This window comes from Podarcis raffonei, chromosome 14 (genome assembly GCF_027172205.1).
Source record: "Podarcis raffonei isolate rPodRaf1 chromosome 14, rPodRaf1.pri, whole genome shotgun sequence".
NCBI lineage: Eukaryota > Metazoa > Chordata > Lepidosauria > Squamata > Lacertidae > Podarcis > Podarcis raffonei.
This window is the reverse complement of record NC_070615.1, coordinates 3,064,033-3,081,643: the sequence shown is the minus strand read 5'-3', so window position 1 is coordinate 3,081,643 and position 17,611 is coordinate 3,064,033. Positions and strand designations below refer to the sequence as shown.

The window sequence follows — 17,611 nt, the reverse complement described above, 5'->3', positions numbered from 1 at the left end:
AATTTAAATAAATTAATATAGGCTTTTTTTGTCTTGGTCTAGACTTTTCCTGAAACATTCCGCAGAGCTTGTATACATGTTGGACTGTAAGCATGTTTCGGTAGTTTTACATGGTAAGCTGCTCAAGTGTTTTTAAGCATGTTGATGATGCTGCAGACATTATACCAGTATATTTATCTCAGGGCGGTTCACAGTATAAAAATACAAGATAAAAAAACACAAAATACATAATAAAAATATGAACAAAACAAAACCAATAACCTCCACCCCCTCCTCTTCCCTCCTCCTAGCCAGTTCCCTTCCCGGTGCTTGTCTGGTGTGCCTTGGCCTCGTGGCTTCATGACCTGGGCAGTGCAATAGGTGGGTTGTGCCTGCCAGGCAGCTGTGCAGGCAGACTCCCAGTCCCCTCACAAGGAGGCCTTTTCTGCCATATTGTCCGCAATAGTCTTAAAAAGCTCCCAGAACCCAGTAGCAGGTTAGAATAGGAGGCTTTGCCTTTATGATTTTTGGAAACTTTACTGTTCAGAGGTGGTGTTAAAAAGGTAACCCTTCTTGAGTATGAAGAGGTGCTGGTAATATAGGCAGCCCATTACTGACCTCCTCTTCTACAAAAACAAACACTGTACTGATTAACAACTAAATAAACACAGTTCTGAGCAAGCAGGTGTGTTACCATTTTATTCTAACGTTCTAAAACTGATGCTTATAGGATTGATAATATTTTGTAAGTGGCTTTGAGGTCCGTTCGAAAAGCATTATAAAAACAAAGCCCATGACCCTGTGCTATTTGTATTCTTGTTAACATCTTTCCCCCCACTCACTTCATATTTCCTTTTTTATATCACTGTTACAAATGTCAACTACAGAGGAAGAAGGGCGCGACCTGAGCTGCTGTGTGGCTTCGCTCATTCAAGTGATGCTGGATCCCTATTTCCGGACCATTGCTGGTTTCCAGAGCCTGATTCAGAAGGAGTGGGTCATGGCAGGGTACCCGTTTCTAGATAGGTGTAACCACCTGAAGAAATCTGACAAAGAGGTACTTAAGCTTAATAACGTGTGGCGCTGTGGTCTAAACCACTGAGCCTTGAGCTTGCCTATCAAAAGGTCAGCAGTTCGAATCCCCGCGACGGGGTGAGCTCCCGTTGTTTGGTCCCAGCTCCTGCCAACCTAGCAGTTCAAAAGCACGTCAAAGTGCAAGTAGATAAATAGGTACCGCTCCAGCAGGAAGGTAAACGGCGTTTCCGTGCGCTGCTCTGGTTCGCCAGAAGCGGCTTAGTCATGCTGGCCACATGACCCGGAAGCTGTACGCCAGCTCCCTCGGCCAGTAAAGCGAGATGAGTGCCGCAACCCCAGAGTCGTCCGCAACTCAACTGTCAGGGGTCTTTTACCTTTATCTTTTTTATACATTTGAAATGGACTATTCCAAGGAAATAACAGGATTTGGGGAAATCTCTGAGGGCAGGAGGCCAGAAGAGTGATGGATTGGGAAATGCACAGAGAGATGAGAAGATGCACTTTTCTTTCAGGGCTGTAATTATTTGAGAACTGGTTTTAAGTTTGGGAGATGCTGGAATGTGTTGAAAGGAATTATTTGAATTGTCAAGATTTGGACTGTGCCTTCAGGTCAGGAATACAGTTGAAACCTCAACTTCCTTGGGCAGCTCTGGCTGGCAAAAAAGCAGGGAGAACTGGCCTCCTTTTGGGATGCATAGCACCATGTTAAGAGCATTGTGCTTAATGAAACAAATCCCCCCCCCCTTTTAAAGATTTTTTAAAATTTATAGTCAGTAGTACAGAACCTTCCCTCCAGTGAGTATGTTGGAAATATATTTAGAAACCCCACTGAGGGGCCAACAACATTTTCTCCCAGTTTTATTCAAGTGAACATTATTATTATCATTATTTATTGTATTGGCATACCACCATCTGAATATCACAGGGCAGTTCACAACATATATATATAACTATAACAGAAAAGGCCCCATTCTTGTGCTGCCACCCTCCAGACCTCTCGTGAATGAGGTGCACAAAGAAGGGCCTCAAAAGATGATCTCAGGGTCTGGGTCAGCTTCTTTGGGAAGAGACTGTCCTTGAGGTATTGCTCTCCTGAGCTGTTTAAGGCTTTATAGATCAAAACCAGCACTTAGAATTGGGCCCGGAAACTAATTGGCAGCCAGTGCAGTTGGGCCAAGATCGGTGTAATACGCTGAAACAGTCTTGTCCCAGTGAGCAACCTGGCTGCTGAATTCTGCACTAGCTGAATTTTCTGGACCATCTTTAGAGGCAGCCCCATAGATAACGCATTGTAGTAATCTAACCTAGAGATAGGGAATAAATCATTTGAAGTCCATAATGTGATATCGGATTCATAATTTTTGACCTGGCAATATTGCGACTCGTATGTGTGCACATGCAAAAATCATGATGCATGAAAAACCATGAAGCCAGCCAATGCCTCTACATAGCTCCATCCTTATTTCAGACATTGTGATATATCAGTGTGTTGTGATCTTTAGCTGGTGATATATCATGGTGTTGAAAACCAGATATCACCCAGCCCTAGTTACCAGAGTATAGATGAAAGAAATATGGACAAATTTGAAGTTATCATTGTTAGGCCGAATTGCTGTGATAAAAATGAATGTGTTGCCAAGGATGTTGTTTTTGTTTCAAACATTGCAAATTTTGGATAAGATGGACTGTTTCAAGAAGTGGCAGAAAGATATTTCCAGATTTGTTTGGCAGGGCAAGAAGCCTCGAATAAAATTTAAGATATTAACTGATGCTAAAGAAAGAGGTGGATTTGCCCTGCCAGACCTTAAACTTTATTATGAATCAGCTGCTTTTTGCTGGCTGAGAGAATGGTTGCTTCTTGAAAACACTGACGTTCTGGATTTAGAAGGTTTCAATAATGCATTTGGTTGGCATGCATATCTGTGGTACGATAAGGTAAAGGCACATAAAGCGTTCAAAAATCATATTGTTAGAAAAGCATTGTTTAATGTTTGGATAAGATATAAGGATTTGTTAGGAAAAAAAACCCCAAGATGGTTGTCACCAATGGAAGCGAAGGCACAGAAAAAACTCAATATGGAAGCCAAATGGCCGAAATATTGGGAAATTTTGGAACAAGATGGAGACAGAATAAAACTGCAGAGTTTTGAAAAACTGAAAAACAAAGTGCGAGATTGGCTCCTTTATTACCAAATAATGGAGGCATACAACTTGGACAAAAAAGTTGGTTTCCAGGTGGAGAAATCAAAATTGGAAACAGAATTGTTAGACTCAAAAATTAAGAATTTGTCAAGAATGTATAACTTGCTGTTGAAATGGAACACTCAGGATGAAACAGTAAAATCAGTTATGATCAAATGGGCACAAGATGTTGGACATAACATAATGATGGCTGACTGGGAACAGTTATGGACCACTGGTATGAAATTCACGGCATGTAATGCCCTAAGAGAAAATTTAATGAAAATGATTTATGCATGACACCAGTCAAGCTTGCAAAAATTTATCATCTGCCCGATAATAAATGTTGGAAATGTAGTGAGACTGAAGGTACATTCTTTCACCTTTGGTGGACATGCCCAAGGATTAAGACATTCTGGGAGATGATTTATAATGAAATGAAAAAGGTATTTAAGTATACCTTCCTGAAGAAACCAGAGGCCTTTCTCCTGGGCATGGTCGGCCAATTGGTGCCAAAGAAGGATAGAACTTTTTTTATGTATGCAACAACAGCAGCAAGAATACTTATCGCGAAGTATTGGAAGACACAAGATCTACCCACCCGGGAAGAATGGCAGATAAAGTTGATGGACTATATGGAACTGGCGGAAATGACGGGCAGAATCCGAGACCAGGGAGAAGAGTCGGTGGAAGAAGATTGGAAAAAGTTTAAAGACTATTTACAGAAATACTGTAAAATTAATGAATGTTAGAAAAATATGGAAATGAAGTTATATGGCTTTAGTAGAAATGCTATAAGGAATTAAGTATAAATAGATTATTAGAGTATTAAAGGAAAAAATAAGGTTAGAATATGTTAAGATAATTATAGGATAGAAAACAGAGGAAGATGGAAAGGAATTGCTGAAACAATTAATAGAAGTGGAATACAAAAAGGGAGGTGTGAGGAGGTCGCTGAAATAAGTGAATGAAAGATAAGATATTGAAATTGTTTGGTGTGTTTTAAATTGTTTTTATTTTGTTTTGTTAGTTTAATTGTATGGTTTATTTTGTTTTGTAGTGTTTAAATTGTTGGAAAAGAAATAAATATTTTTTTAAAAAAAAACAGAGTATAGATGAAAGAAGTTAGGCTATCCTTGTCTAGATACGAGTTGCACCTGGACCACCAGCCAAAGGGCTGATGGAAAGCACTCCACACCACAAGCAACAGCAAAAGATCCAGAAGGCCCCCAAGCTACATACTTGTGTCTTCAGAGGCAGTGTAACCCCATCAAGAGCAGGCAATCTCTCAGCCATCCAGTCTAGGAAATCTCCCACTAACAGTCTCCAAGTCTTATCTGGATTGAGCTTCAGTTTTTTGGTTCTCATCCAGTCCATTACCAAGGCAAGACAATGGCCCAGCATGCACACTGGCAGATGTAAAAGAGACGTAGAGCTGTGTGCCATCAGCATATTGCTGCCAATGTACTCTTGATGACCCCACTCAGCAGTTTCATGTAGATGTTAAACAGCATGAACCCTGAGAAACTCCACATTGAAGGCTCCACATTGAAGCCAAAGAGCATTCCCCTCTGGAAATGACATCCATGTAGGATCGGAACCACCGCAAGGCGGTGCCACCCACCCCTAACTTGGGCAGCCATCTAGAAAGATACTGTGGTTGATGGTATCAAAAGCCTTGAAGAAGCATTGCTAATTTGAGGTTTGATTTACACAATCAGAATCAGAAATTATTGCCTTCAGGTTGATACTATAGGGTTTTATCCTAGATGGCCCCTGTCAACACAAGCAAAGAATTTCAGGGTGTTCTCATATTTCTGACTGTCCTGAGTCTTATGGTTTCTCTGTGGGACTACAAATTCCACCCTGTGACTATTGACATGCTCATTGGTGTCTTATCTTACCAAAAGTTTTCAGCTGTTTCATGAAATTTCAAGCAAATCTGTTTCAGAAGTGCCTGTGCACAATAATAGATTGTACAAGCAAGCCCTATGAAGAATCAAAAGTCCTGAAGTTTACAGAATCGTGTGGGATTAGAACTAGACTTTTTGTTCTAATGGAATTGGTAGCTAGGTATAAGCTTTGTTGCAGCTAATCTTAGAGCCATGCAAGACAGAGAATTACAAAATAGAGCCTAAAAGCCCAGTGTTGGCTGAAACAGTGGTTTAGCAGAAATTAAAAAATGCAGCTAGTTAAAATCAGGGGAAGAGTGATTTGGGACCCTAGTACATTGGTGCTTTGAAATAAAATTCTCTCCTCCCAAGCCATGAGAAATCTGACATCACTCCTAGCATAGGCTTCAACAAGCACTATTTTCACAATTAAAAATAAAATAAAAAATTCTGTAACCATGACAGACAGAATTTTAATTTAAGGAAACATTTATGTCCTCTAAAAAAATCTGAATGAAGAGCTGTCTGCCAGGCAGAAAACTAGATTTCATGGTTCACTATAGTTCAAACAGCTAAGTTACAGACTACTGGCTCTAGTCAGAGGTACTTGAATGTAAAGTAGGCATTTCCATATATGTTACTCCAGTTTGTACACTTGCTTTGTAGTGCATTATATTTATGTAATAATAATCTCAGCGTTGATTTAATGGTGACTGCAGTAAATGTAGGGCTTGAGCAAACTTGCCTAAGTCTTCTGCGTGTAACATCTTCCTATCATTTCCCTCCCACTCCAGTCTCCCTTATTTTTGATGTTCCTGGACTGTGTCTGGCAACTGCTTGAGCAATACCCATCAGCCTTTGAATTTTCTGAAGCTTACTTGACGATATTGTACGACAGCACGCGGATCTCGCTGTTTGGTACCTTCCTCTTCAACTCTCCACATCAGAGAGTGAAGCAAAGCACGGTGGGTGCTAAACATTGTCTGACCTCAAGTAGAAGCTACAACACATGGTTAGGAAGCTGGAAAACCACCTCCAGTAGTCAAGGTGGAAGCCTCTTAACTCTTGTGCCAACAAGGGATTGTAGCTCACAGCTATGAGATGGAAGAGCAGTTGGCACATTAAGGACCAAAAAATAGACTCTGCTGATTTCTTATTTGTATATTGAGTTTTAATTAACAGTAGTGGTATTTGTCATCAACATTGCTAACGCCACATGCGAGGAACAAGTTGCACTTTGGTCTTGTGGTATTCTTGCCCTAAATTGTTAACCATCAACTTGAGAGAAACCTTCAGCAAAACCATCTGGGAGAAAGCCATTGTGATCAATAGATTTCAATATAGGTAGAAAGTTTGGGTTTTATTTTGCCTTTGTTCCTTACCATTTTTCTTGAATTCTTCGAGCACAAATGCAAAAATACCTTTTTAAAAAGTTAGGATTCTTATGGGATAGGTTGAGACACAGCCACATTTGTATACTGGGGAACCGTGGAAAATATTTTGTCTGAATAGTTCTGGGGAGGCAAGGCACTTCCTCCCTAATGCTGTGCATGATTTCTGTACTTTTCCTTTTATTCTCGACACACAACACAGTGGGAGGGGGGGTATGCAGCTATAGCTGTGCCATTGGAGCTGGGGGAGGAGAAGCAAGGGACAGGCTTTGTCACCTTGCAGTTCCCCTCTGTAACAGACAGGGAAAGGGAAAGTAGCATTCCTCAGGGAGAAGGCTTATTTGACAATATATTGGTCTGGCTCTAGAGGAAGCCAAAAGGGGCTTGTTAGGTTGCCTGCTGTTGATTTCAAGGAGGTCATTCAGTTGAACTTAATATCATAAATTAGAAAGAGCATAAGAGACTGTTTCAAAGTTGAAGAATTTCATTAACCTACTTCAAGAAGGCTTTAGCAATTGGAAGAATTGTGTTTAAATTCTGCCAAAACTCTTTTAAGGCATCACCCAGTAACGTGGCTTTCTTCTCTCTCCTCAGATGTCCATAGATGCCACAATGTTTGGCCTCATTCATTTTAATAATGTAATATAAATATAGCAAAATCTCTAAGCAGTTCACAGAAGCTACAATAATAAATTCACAATGAAAAGAATCAGTTCATATCAAAATCCAATAAATCATTAAGCAAAGCATCACAAAAAAATCCTTTGTGTTCCATTACCATAAAAAGGGGGGGGGAATGCAGGATCTTATTTTTCTGCAAAGAAAGAGTTTCATATTTATTGGTGAAGTGGGGTTGTGTGTGTATATATGTGAACTTATCTGAGTTTTCTTTCTTTCAGGAATTTGCCATAAGCAAAAACATCCAGCTAGGCGATGAGAAAGGCCTCAGATTTCCTTCTGTTTGGGATTGGTCTCTTCAACACACTGTGAGGGATCGTATGCTCTTCCACAACCCCTTGTACATTGGGAAGAGTGCACCGGGTGTGCACAATGGGGCTGTGAAATACTTTAAGCGATCAAAGGTAAGAATGGACCAGTGAGTCAGTCCAGCTATGCCAGTGGTGCTGCAGTTTAGCTGCTGCAAAGATGGTACCTCATTGCTGTTGGAACGGGATCCATTTTCAGTGCACTGGGCCAGTGCCCTTCTGCAGCCCAGCAGTATCCTGCGGGAGAAAATCAAAGAACTGAAACAGGGGCAACACATCTAGTCCCAACTCACTGGCCAATGCAGGAAATCCAGAATGAGAGCATTACCAGCACTGGGCTGCCCAGTCGCCGTTTGAAAATCTCCAGTAAGGGAGATCCCATCTATGTAACTGGCTCAAGAAGCTTCTCCCAATGTTCAACTCAAATCCTGTCCTGAAACAAGTCCATTAGATCTTGCCTTGCCCTCTGGGGCAAGTGAGAACAAACAAGTCTTTGTCCTCTCGCAGGATCTTCAGGTAATGAAGTGGTGATACTTGCATTTATTTCATACTACATTGTTCATGAGAACTCTGCTTCAACTTTCCAGGTAAAGCAGTTTTCTAGCAGGTGATTCCCCACCCTCAACATGATTAGTGGTTTTGACCTTAACTACCAAGGAAAGCAGTGTATGCTTGGTTGCCTCCAATCACCACATGATTCAGAGATAGTGAATGAGGGAATCTGAGGGCTGCCTACCTACTGACAATGTCTGCTAGGAGAATATAGTTAGAGGAGGGAGAAGGAAACTGATGGGTGGCTTCCCCAAATCATTCAGTCCCAATTGGGATGTCGTAATACATACAGAGCCCATGAGCTGGGCCGGTGGGTGTTTCGTTGCAGTGTTTCAGTCAGTGCTTTTCTTCTGTTTTTAAGGGCAGGTACCGAGTACCCCGGGGGACGCGGGTGGCGCTGTGAGTAAAAGCCTCAGCGCCTAGGGCTTGCCGATCAAAAGGTTGGCGGTTCAAATCCCCGCGGCGGGGTGCGCTCCCGTCGTTTGGTCCCAGCGCCTGCCAACCTAGCAGTTCGAAAGCACCTCCGGGTGCAAGTAGATAAATAGGGACCGCTTACTAGCGGGAAGGTAAACGGCGTTTCCGTGTGCGGCTCTGGCTCGCCAGAGCAGCGATGTCACGCTGGCCACGTGACCCGGAAGTGTCTTCGGACAGCGCTGGCCCCCGGCCTCTTGAGTGAGATGGGCGCACAACCCTAGAGTCTGGCAAGACTGGCCCGTACGGGCAGGGGTACCTTTACCTTTACTGAGTACCCCCAGGAAAAAAGCACTGGTTTCCGTGATTTTTTCAGAGCAGTCTTGCCTCTTATGCAGTAGTCCACCAGCCAGAGCTCACACAAAAGCCCATGTCATAGGTGAATGAGCTTGCGGAGGGGGGGCGGGTCTCCCTGCCTCCTCTGCACCCAGCATAGAAACAAAGCAAGCTGCTGGAAAAGAGAGCCCTAGTCGTCCACATCCAGTAGAGAAGTTACTTTTAGGGCCCTATTTTCAAGGTTTCTTTGTGTGAGTACTGCATTTATTGCAAAGTTATTTCTCAGAACTGTTTGTTAGGTCATGGGATAATAGAAAAAAAAAGGGAGATAATAGTATTGGACCAGTTACTTTTTCAAGTTCACACATATCTTCTGCTGACATAATAAAAGGGTAGCTAGTTTTTACCTTACATGTGTGTGTTTTTAATAATGGAACCATTTTTTTAACAAGCAGACAGATTAGACACAGCACTTTAAAGACTGACATGCATGAAATTCCATATTAGTGTGGTTATCTTTTAGAACCCTCTACTAGAAAAAAAATAGTGGAAGTGACTAAAATACTTGCATAGATAATCAGGTTTGCTCTCCATATAACCAGGAATTATCCACTATTTCATCCTACCTAATGAAGGACTTACTGCTGGTGAAGGATTGCATATGCTCTTGCTAATGGAGAGTTTCACATTTCCACATGCAGCTTTGTCTCATTACCTTTTTGGCCCCAGAAAGTACTTCATTATTATATGGCATCTGTTATTGCAAATTGTGCTGATTTTTCCAAAGGAGATTTGACAAATTAATGGAAGAATAGAAGTCCATCATTTTGGGCTATATTAATAGTATCTAGAAGTAATTATTCCAGGGATGGGGGTGGGGTCTACTTAACTGTAACTGGAGCTCCGTGGAGATCAAGTTGAACCTGATGGGAAACTGAAGGTATTTTACTAACTTTTCCCTTCCCAGAAGAACTACAGTTCAACACTCAGGGGCCTCCCGCCCTCCCTGAAGAATGGTATTATCAGCGAGCAAGACTTTCTTCCAAGAAGAAATTCCCTAATACTAAAACTGAAACCAGACTTTCTTCACCATACGGATACCACCACCAATGGCATGGAACAATATTTCAGAGAGTGGTTTTCTAAGCCAGTCGACCTGCATGGTGTAATCCTGCCCCATCTCTCTGGAGCACAAATCAAACTCTGGAAACTCTGCTACTTCCGCTGGATCCCTGAGGCCCAGATCAACAGTGGTGGCTTCATTACTGCCTTCCATAAAATCTCCTTATTAGCAGATGAAGTAGATGTTCTGAACCGGTGTCTGAGGCAACACAGCGGTACCCCACCTTTGCTCACTAACACTTCTGAACTCGATCAAAGCCGGATGTACTTTAGAGCAAATGGGCTCAATGATTCTTCCACAACCCCAGACTTCCTTTCTTCCTCTTTCCCATTTTCTCCTGTAGGGAATCTCTGCCGACGGAGTATTTTGGGAACACCACTGAGCAAATTCTTAAGTGGTGCCAAAATCTGGTTGTCCACAGAGACACTTGCCAATGAAGACTGATGTCTTTAGAGACATAGAAGGGAGACAAGGAGAAGAGACTGACACATCATTTTTTGCAGCACACTGCTAACCACAGCACCAGAAACTGTAATAGCTTTATATACTAAGGTTACTTATGTTTTGCACAAAGTATTTAAAAGCAGCTGTGTCATGCTTTCAGATCGCACAATTTTTATTTTTATTTGGGTTTTGTTTCATTTTTCTTCAGCAGTCCAATAACTAAGGCACATACTATTTGAGGTTAGTCTCCCCACAAACACACCACAATCTAAGGTCTGGCTGTGTTTTGTTTGTGTCCCAAAGCTACTATTCTCTGCTGCTGATTTGAAGCACATCTCTTGTCAGCTTGGATGAATTAACAGATGAAGGCAGACATTAGAGTCAAAAAAGTTGCTGCATCAAATTTGATCGCTACAATTGGTTCAAATATAAGAGCCACAAATTTTGTCAGTCATGTTTCAAATTCATGACATGATTCAGCTGAGGGTAGGGACTTTTAAATCCTATTTATTTCAATGGTACTTTATAAAAGCACCTTTCCCGTTGAAATAAATTAAAGTGTTCATCTTGATCAGGTTGGCTATGGGAATGGTGGAGAGATCTAGTTTAGTCCATGAGCATTTTTCCTCTTTTCATTTAGTATCTGAAACTGCCTTTTAGTTTACAAAATCTGCCTATAGGACAACGTGTGCTGACCTCACTACCCCAGTCCCTCAACTGGGGTTTGCTTTAACTTATGGTTAAGGCGTACACTGGCAGCCGTGTTAGCTTGGCCTAAAGGATTCCCCCTTCACCTAGGATCAGCAGCTGTGGTTTCAAAGTAGGTGTCAGTTCCATCTGCTAGGATGAAAGGAGTCCTTGGTAGCACTAACCATAGTTAAAGTGGAGAGGAGAATTAGCTGCCAATCTCATTGCCATAGTTTGGTGTCATTACAGCTGAACAAACCTCAAAATAATGTCAGTCGATTATAACCTTAAAAGTGCCTTTTCTTGCTTTTGAAGTAAGATTTCTCTCTCTCCATCATGGAATTCAATTACTCTAATGTGGTACGCTAATAGGCTACACATTAGTAGTATCCATTTCCAGAATCTCATTCATACCACAATTTATGGACGTTTCCAAAAGCATCTTATTCTTTGACTTTGTGATCAGGAATAGAAAACTTAATGAGAGTACCAGTGAAGTATATATTTAACTCAGTGGGTACAGAATATTAGGTGGAAGATCTTAGGCCCAAATTAAGATTGCTGTAAAATGTCTTTCAAAGAAGATGCCTGTACTTGTATTTAAATTTTTATTTTAAGGTCAAGTTTGGTGCTCAGTGGATGCTGATTTCTTTTAATGGCCAAAACAAAATGGCATGTGGAAATGTGTGGGATAGTGGTGTATGAAAGAATTAACTAGAAAACCTTGATATATTAAGAGTTTTTTGGGCTTTATTCCCATGCCAGTAACATCCCAGTTTACTTACCGAGTACCATACTGTTGCTTCATTTCACACGTGGTCATGAAGGTGGACTAAGATTCACATTCAAAAGTGGTCAGGTAGTTTATGCAGTGTCTTCAGTGGAATGTGCCAACATCCAGAAAGTGACTTGTTTTTGTGCAAAATCAGCTCTACAGTAGAGCATCATGCCCCTTTTCCCCAGCTACCCCTTCCAGGTCTCTTAGCTTTTGCACATTCTGCCCCTGATCCAAAGCATGCATGTAAAAGCCAAGTGAAAAACTGCCCTTCTGCTGCTCAATTGTCTGGCAGGGTTTAGGGTTTGTTTAAAGCCAGGCTGCCTCACTCGCTGCAGATCAGAAGGCTTCTATGTTTACAGGAGCTGTGTGTGTGTGTGAGAGAGAGAGAGAGAGAGCAAAAGACTTGGATCAGACTGGGATGTTGGGCATGCAGTGCCATCTTCAGCATGCCCAGCCCATTGAGCACCAGTTGCATTGGATGTCTGTAAAATACTGTACACCCCCCCCCCCTTTGCACACTTGACCAAGCTTCCACTAAGTGAAAGTCAGGTAGACTAGTTTCACTGGAAAACAGGCAAGGGCTGATCAGTATTGGCTACCTGTCCAAGGCGCTTCTCTTCACAAGTTTAGTGTCTTGTTAGAATGGACAAAGCTTTGTTCCCCTAGTGTTAAATTTCATCACATGTCCAGTTTGTATACCAGTTCTCTTTGTACCAGATCATAGACTTTATTAAGGTGACTTTATATTGATTTTTACTTAATGCCTAATAGTCTTAATTACATTTCAGATGTACCAAATTTTGCTAATTAACTGAAAGTTGGATGAATATAGTTTGCAAGAATTACTGAGTAAGGTGTTTTAACGTTTGAGACATGTGTCCCTTCCTTACAGGAGTTTTTTTAAAGTGCATTTTTGTAGCCTGTGCCGTTTTTATCCTTTTGATGTTACTGAACTTTGCCTTAAAGAATTGCTGCCTATAAACTAATCCCAACCCATACCCAATGGATTAGAACAAATGGCTTTAAGACTAGAGTAAGCTAAGCCAGGTTTATACGGTTAACTCCAGGCCAACAGTGCCTGGATGGCTGCCCAGGTTTGTACTACTGTAAATGAAAGAGACTGGGAAGGAAGCCTGTTTCGCAGGAGAGCCTGAACTTTGGACTACCGGGCCTGTGATATTTTTAACTGGGCAAAATGCTGTGAGTCCTACAATCAGAAATCAAGGAAGTAGTGGAGGGAGCCGGTGAGCAGTGCTTTCTGATCTAGCCTTGCAGTCTTGTAATCACATAGTTATGGTGGAGTTGTTGCCCCTCCCTCTCCTGCCCCGTCATATGATGACATACAGAGAAGTCTCTGTGGTTTGACTGAAGTGGGCTGGGAGTGGCTACCCACGTTTTTTGATGCAGCGGTTCCACAGGGCAGGGTGGAAGACAGGTGACTTGCCTTCTGGGTAGCAAGCAGACATTTAAACCTTCACAAAACCCTGAGGTAAATTGCAGCAAGTCCTTGATTGAGGAAATCCAGGCTCCATTGCTTATCTAAAGGGCTATGAACTGCCTATGAACTGTCAGGCTTCAGCCAGCCCCTCTGCTATATGCAATGCCTTCACTCAGTTCAAAAGGGGGCTTGTAGGTGGGCACAATCCAAAGGGATTGTACTTTCTAAAACCAGGTACCTTTTTAGGAATTTTTTGTAAGTGTAGAAAAGAATAGATGCTTATTTTTGTATTTTTTTTCACCCTAGCAACAAGCAAAATGCAGCTGCAATTATTAAAGGATATTTTTTGTTTAAAAAAGCAGGGGGGGTTGGTGTATGGAGTTCTAAATGGATTATGGTCCACGTAGAAATCAATGCCTTTTAGTTACTGCAGAGTGGAAGTTGACTGTTACGTAACTTATCATGGAAGTGCAATTATATTTAACCCCTTGTGCAGGTCGTGAACCAAAGAGACACCACTGAAAAGTGTGCGTTTCACATTGGCAGAAGGAATCCTGTTTCTAGAGTGGTTGTTTTTGTAGATTCTCTTTCAGTTTAGCTGTTAAATCTCCAAAGAAAAGGTATACATCAAAACCAAACCTGTTGTAAAATTTTATTTAATTAAAGGCTGAAGTTGTTAATCAGAAAATTGACTGCAGCAGTCAGGACCCCCTGCAACTCAGAGGGTGAAAGAGCCCCTCCCCCCTTTTGAAACGGAATCTAAAGCCTTGATGCCGAAAACAATGCCTTACTTGAGTAAAGCAAAGCTGACAGGAACACATACAAAAAAACCCCCAACCTGTCAATGTGGTGAATATGAAGTAAATCAAGACGTAATTAAAAACAAACAAACCTTCCCGTGTAGTCTTTGTTGGTGTGGAATTTGCGACTTTTTAAGAATGGTGTGCATTAATTTACATAGTACAGTTACCATCCATATGCACCTGAGTAATGGGACATATCTATGTGAGAACAAGGTTTAAATACGTTCAGTGCATTTGAAGAACATTTAAGAGGATACTCTTGTGGCCTTTTTGCAACGAATTTATGAAGTGTCACTTTGGCTTAAACATTCCCTACGTCCACCAGCATAAAGTCCAGTAGTGTTTTTCCGGGGGGGGGTATTGGCAGCCAAGCCTTCGTAAATTGGCAGTGACCCATTTACAGTGGGGCAGAGCTGAGAGCTCTGCTCCTGTCACTTGCTTGTCTTTGCAAGAACAGGAAAAAAGACTAAGTGCCGGCAGAGAGAAGGAACAAACATTCTTACAAAGTAGGAAAAAACTTGAGGACTGTTTTCAGTCACATGCTTGAGTATGGAGGGAAAACGTCTGAAGTAGGAATTTAGCCGTTTCAGGTTTCTGCACTTCAGAATTCCCTTGCTGTAGTCTAGAACTTAACCCTAGTTCACCAATTCTGCAGATGACCAAACTGGGAGGGGTAGCTAGTGCCGAAGAAGACAGAATCAGAATTCAAAATTACCTCAGCCTTAAATATTTGAGTAAGATTGGAGAACAGAGACCATACCAACAAAATTAATTTCAATTGGGACAAATGTCAGCTTCTGCATTTAGGCAGGAATAATCAGCTGCAAAAATATAAGATGGGAGTCACCTGGCTTGCCAGTAGTCCCTGTGAAAAGAATCTAGGGGTCTTAGTGGACCACAAGGTAAACATGAGCTAACAGTGTGATGCAGCAGCAAAAAAAGCTAATGCTATTCTAGGCTGCATCAACAGAATTATAGTGTCCAGATCAAGGCACTCTATTCTGCCTTGCTCAGACCACATCTGCAGTCCTGTGTTCAATTCTGGGCACCACAATTTAAGGATGTTGAAAAGCTGGAACGTGTGCAGAAGAGGGAGACCAAGATGATCAGGGGTCTGGAAACTAAGCCTTAAGAAAAACGCTTGAAGGAGCTGGGTATGTTTAGCCTGGGAAAGAAGAGACAGGAGATATGATAGCCATCTTCAAGTACCTAAAGGGCTGCCACATGGAAGAGGGAGCAAGCTTGTTTTCTCCTCTTCTGGAGTGTAGGACTTGAACCAGACATCAGGAAGGACTCTCTGGTGGTAAGAGCTGTTTGACAGTGGAATGGACTCCCTCTGGAGGTTGTGGGCTTTCCTGCCATGGAGGTTTTTAAGCAGGTTGGATGGCTATCTGGGATGCTTTAGCCAAGATTCCTGTATTGCAGGTGGTTTGACTAAATGACCCTTTGGTCCCTTCCACCCCTACAATTCTATGATTCAAGTTTAAAATACACAAAAGCTACATGTGTTAAAACACTGCAATGACAAAACCCTTAAAAGCCTCTCTGCTAAATAAGAGGACATTTTTTGTTTTTTAAATAAGGCTTGCAGTAGTTTAACAGTTTTTATTTAAGATGGGATACTGTTCTTTAACAAAACTCTAAACAAGCAAAAGGTAGTATCCCCTCTAAGTCATTCTCAGATCCCTGCAATTGAGGACCTTCAGCAGGGTGGCCCAACCTGTGGGCCACATGTAGCCCACAATGCCTTTTTGGTGGCCCTTGGAGTTCATCCAGAAGAGCAGCAGCTGTGGGGCACGAGCAAGAGTCCTGTCTTTTCAAACAACTAGATGCCTCTGCCGCAGCCCCCAGCATTGGAGAGCCAGGCAATGGAGCAGCTCTTGCTGTTGCATAGGTGTACTAGAGACTGAATTGTTACGGCCTGTGAAGGACGACACTTCCCCTCTTCCTCCTTTCCAGTACAGTGCTGTACAGCAACCAAAGTTCCATGTTTATGACTTGTACCATGGGTTACTTTGTTGCAGCATGGTAGGTGGCTTCTTGGTGCCTTTCATCCTTGAACCAAGAGCAGCTCAGGTAAGTGGAGGGGAGAGAGCAGGATGGCAAACCAGTTGGCTGTGTATGCTCATGCAGACCCTTCGGGCTGCTTCTCTATCATAAGGCACCATGGATGAACTTTTGTTAAGGCCACATAGGCTGTAATCCCAGGCATGCTTACTCTGGAGTAAGACCCATTGGAATAAATGGGACTTACTCCCTAGTAAACAAGTTCAATAGGTAACCTTTACAACAACGCCCTCCAAATGTTGCTGGTCTGTCATCCCTACTTATTGTCAGTCCTTGTTGAGGATGCTGGGAGGCGGGGACAGCAGCATCTGGAGAGCAGCAGGTGGGCAGAGCAGGAGACTGCTGTCCTACAGAGTCTGGCGGGGGCGCTGGAGTCTCTCTCTGTGTCTGTGAAGTTAACAATGGCAGCAGCAACCACTGCTGTTGCTTCTCCTGTTCCTTTCTCCCAGCCTTCCCGTAACAGTTGCGTGTTCTGCGGAGGGCAGGGAGGCAGCACATAGCCTTTTACTATAATATTTGCATTAAATTCTCCTTAATAAATGTATCAAATCCATGAATTGTGCCTTTAATTATAAATTTGCAATTAATTGCACATATTACACTTTAATTTACAATATGGAAATTTAATTCAGTGAGTGACCTGTGGGTTCTTTGTCAAGTACTCTTGCAGCCCACTTGGTCCGAGAGGTTGGACTGCCCTGCAAGAGGGGGACTGCAAGTCATGGCAATTCCCCCTCCCCAAAACTCAGTCTGACTTTGGCAAATGCCACCCGAAGCTTAATACATAAGATTGCAGAAAAATGCAATAATAATTAAAGACTCTTTTGGAAGAGTGTCTTTGACTTGTATTTAGGAAAAGGGCAAGGAAGGGTGTTAAACATACCCAAGAGCCCTTTGCTGTGGTTGTCCCAGCCAACTGCAAAGGCCAGGGCTTTTGCAGGAATGGCAATGCGCAGCCCAGGCTGAAATGAGCCGCATGGTGTGACGTCAAGGTCACCACTACCACTTTGCATTGAGCTGAGCCACCCCCTAGCAGTGGTGTTTCCAGAAAGAAACACAAGCCTGCTGCATTTTGTCTAAACCTGTGTAGCTGAGACACTCCTAGCAGCTGCCAGGTTTAGCTGAGGCAATGCTTGATTTCTAGAGGAGAATCAGCCAGGGCTGCCATGTGCAAGAAAGGGTGCAGAAGTTAACTTAATTCAGAGGATTCCCATGAAAATGAAAAGCCACATCCTTTCTCAGAATGACATCTGAATTTGTGTCGTCTTAGCAGCTGCATGCTAAATAAAGGAACGAAAACTGTGAAATGTGTCAGGCTTTTATTTTGTTACTCTGGCCTTGAGCCCAGCAACCGCAATAGAGTCTCAGCTCAAGCGTTTACTTTTAGATCCGCTTGCAACCACATGGCAAACTTCCACTGCTGCACCCAGCTTCTGCAACTCGGCAAGCCATATCATCTGCTTGTGAGAAAGGCGATCATTGGGGCCTTTGACTTCCACCAGCTGAAA

At 42.4% G+C, this 17,611-nt stretch overlaps 2 protein-coding genes across 4 annotated transcripts in view; one reads left to right on the top strand and one right to left on the bottom strand.

The window, feature by feature from the left end:
- Nucleotides 1–11,640, top strand: part of MTMR10 (myotubularin related protein 10) — a 52,025-nt gene extending 40,385 nt beyond the window's left edge. For both annotated transcript variants that reach the window (XM_053364501.1, XM_053364502.1), the window contains exons 12-16: nt 43–113; nt 867–1,036; nt 5,882–6,052; nt 7,378–7,560; nt 9,731–11,640. In XM_053364501.1, the coding sequence (XP_053220476.1) occupies nt 43–113; nt 867–1,036; nt 5,882–6,052; nt 7,378–7,560; nt 9,731–10,330 (1,195 nt within the window). In that variant the 3' untranslated portion in view covers nt 10,331–11,640. The remainder of the gene's footprint in view (nt 1–42; nt 114–866; nt 1,037–5,881; nt 6,053–7,377; nt 7,561–9,730) is intronic.
- A 5,791-nt stretch (nt 11,641–17,431) lies between these two features.
- The window catches only part of FAN1 (FANCD2 and FANCI associated nuclease 1), a 30,533-nt gene continuing 30,353 nt past the window's right edge, over nt 17,432–17,611 (bottom strand). For both annotated transcript variants that reach the window (XM_053364497.1, XM_053364498.1), the window contains one exon: nt 17,432–17,605. In XM_053364497.1, the coding sequence (XP_053220472.1) occupies nt 17,468–17,605 (138 nt within the window). In that variant the 3' untranslated portion in view covers nt 17,432–17,467. The remainder of the gene's footprint in view (nt 17,606–17,611) is intronic.